Genomic DNA, 2,600 nt, shown 5'->3' on the forward strand with positions numbered 1-2,600 from the left:
GGTACACACACATACAGGAAGTAGAGCGCCACCATGGCAAATTTTGGAAAGGTCTATTTTATTTGTAAGTAGTATAGCAATATGGTGATGCGTAAACTTACATTAAAGGCACCCACTGTCGTTTTCTGTATCAATAATTTTTTTTTTTTGTACCTAACTCTGTCTTTGGGTGAAGTCTTTCCTTGGCGCACGTCAATCAAGCATTAAACGCATCAGTTGGTGTTTTTTCGAGGAGCGTAGTATAAAGTGATTTAGAATTATTCTCGCAAGCATAGTTTTCTGACGCAACGGAAAATAATACTCAACCACGGCCTCTGCGCAGAGCGTCTGCGCTGCCGTAAAGGGGGCTAGTTCTTTACGACAATTCTTCTAACTTACCTGTAAGTAACACGGTTAGGGTCATCGTACTGACGATATTTCGACCATATCTACCAAACAGGTATGGAATTATAAGCACGATGATACAACGTATTTGAATTGATGATGCAAACCCAGCTGCAAGGAGAAACGTTATAGCGCCCCCAAATATAAGCTTCTCAGTCGGACCGAACGGCAGTCGTTCCAGAACAACGAAGTACAAAGCTGAAAATAAAAACAATAAAATTATCTTATGCCTTTGGAAATCTATAAAGCCCCACGATTCATTCCCCTTACATTTAGTGTTATCTTAGTGACGTCATAAGGATAACATAGGTTTATGCTCTTTTGTTCTGATAAAACTCTTTCTATATATCTGCCAGATTGCTGTTTTTCGCACCTACATTGAATCATATTCAAACTGGGCCATTATAAGATGGCCATATGGATAATTTTAGACGTTTTATTCATGAAACAACGCTGTTATTTTCCTAAAACAAGATGTGAAACAACATATACCAAATCTTTGTTTTCAACTCAATATTTTTTTTATTTTTTTTACAAATCTTCTAAACTTTTTATCAGCTTGGATAAACCTATAAGGGGCGGGATATCGGTAAAACATACATATTCATAGTGATAATCTATTCATATTCAAGACGATATATTCAATATTACCTGCGCCCACTGCGGATCCAAATAAGAATCCCAATATAGTCTTTGCTATACGATATTCGCCAACTTTGCTCCATAACAACTTCTCCAGGCAGGGACATATTCGCCGTAAAAGGGCTCGAAATCCTGTCGTGAAAGTATTAATACACAATAGCAAAATTTAATGCAAGCAGTATATCGTCAGCATTGTCGCAAACCAGAGATGTTTTTTCTTCCAAGTTTGAAATTTTCGAAATTGAAGAAAATATTAACCTTACCCGTTGTGCAATTATGCAGACAATTTCCACATCCCATATTAAAATATTACCAAGGAAAGGGACATTTTTTCACACAAGTGCCGTGTGGTACTGCCTCATGATCAGTCGTCACGTCACTGAATAAATTCGACTACGTAAACAAACTTTATGTGTTCTTAGCCTTGTTCGCGACGTTTGGAAATGAATAAGAGTTCGACAGATCGTGTACCCTCCAAAAAATTATTCTACGCGCGAACGAGGCAGTCGTGGAATATGGTTAAGAGTTCTGTGTTTGACGCGTTTTGCAAGATTTCCAAAAACCCAGGGCCGTATACGTCAATGAATAAATTAAGTACTGCACGGATTCGAATTTAACAAGACGATGAGTTAAAAACTGGCAAAAAAGAACTTGAAGTATTAGAAATATTCTCTTAGCTAGATCTTTATTTTTACTGAACCGGTTGGACTCAGAGGCAAACGACAATATAGCTAGCGTTATGTTTGTCAAAAATCGACAATTTATTCGTTCCGAAAATGTATATCCAATACGAGAAAATTCAAATATATTTCTTTCTTTCTTTCTTTCTCTCTCCCCCCCTCCCCCCTCTCTCTCTCCCCCATCAATCCATCCTGTCAACCCAGTTTGACAAACGGTTATCAGTTAATCTTTGACCTGTACAGATCATTATATGTATGTACCCATCAGACGTCAGTATCAAAATATCTTATCTACCATCTAGAAACGTTTCTATCCAAAAGGCACACAATTTGCACTAAGGCCTTATACTGGACAAAACCCCACAAGATTAGACTACCAACATCAACGTTAGCATGCCGGGAAGCAGAACGAAAATGCCGTCGGAGATAGATGAGAAACTGTCGTGGATATTCCAACAACAAGCTCTCAGTGTTGTGTTCAGCGTTTCCATAGTAACCACTGGCTATTTCTACGTGCCTATTCCGGTCCCACCGCTACCGGCAGTAGAAGACCGCATGATTTTCACCCTTCGTTGGTTGACGTTTGAAGTTGTCATGTTTCTGGTCGGTATATTGGCCATTGGTATACTAAGGACATACAGCGGTCAACTTAATCCTCTTGGGCCGACACGTAACCCCAAGCATCCGCTTGAGGTTCACCACCGATATCTGCAAAATACCGGCGAGCAAGTCCTTGTGAGTGTGTTTGGGAAACTGGTGCTGAGTTCATATCTGGATGAATATAACATGAAGCTGATTCCGATTCTTGTTTTTCTGTTCGTCGTTGGAAGAGTTACGTTTTGGTACGGGTACACGCAGGACCCGCTCAGTCGATCATTCGGTTTTTCTGTGACC

General features: G+C 39.6%; 1 protein-coding gene across 1 annotated transcript in view; it reads right to left on the bottom strand.

The window, feature by feature from the left end:
- Positions 1–1,159, bottom strand: part of LOC144450023 (E3 ubiquitin-protein ligase DCST1-like) — a 12,684-nt gene extending 11,525 nt beyond the window's left edge. Inside the window, exons 1-2 of the mRNA XM_078140589.1 lie at positions 1,036–1,159; positions 379–582 (exon numbers count right to left, since the gene is read on the bottom strand). Of these exons, the coding sequence (XP_077996715.1) occupies positions 379–403 (25 nt within the window). The 5' untranslated portion in view covers positions 404–582; positions 1,036–1,159. The remainder of the gene's footprint in view (positions 1–378; positions 583–1,035) is intronic.
- Between the last annotated feature and the right edge of the window lie 1,441 nt (positions 1,160–2,600).

The sequence above is a fragment of the Glandiceps talaboti genome, chromosome 19 (assembly GCF_964340395.1).
Source record: "Glandiceps talaboti chromosome 19, keGlaTala1.1, whole genome shotgun sequence".
Classification (NCBI taxonomy): domain Eukaryota; kingdom Metazoa; phylum Hemichordata; class Enteropneusta; family Spengelidae; genus Glandiceps; species Glandiceps talaboti.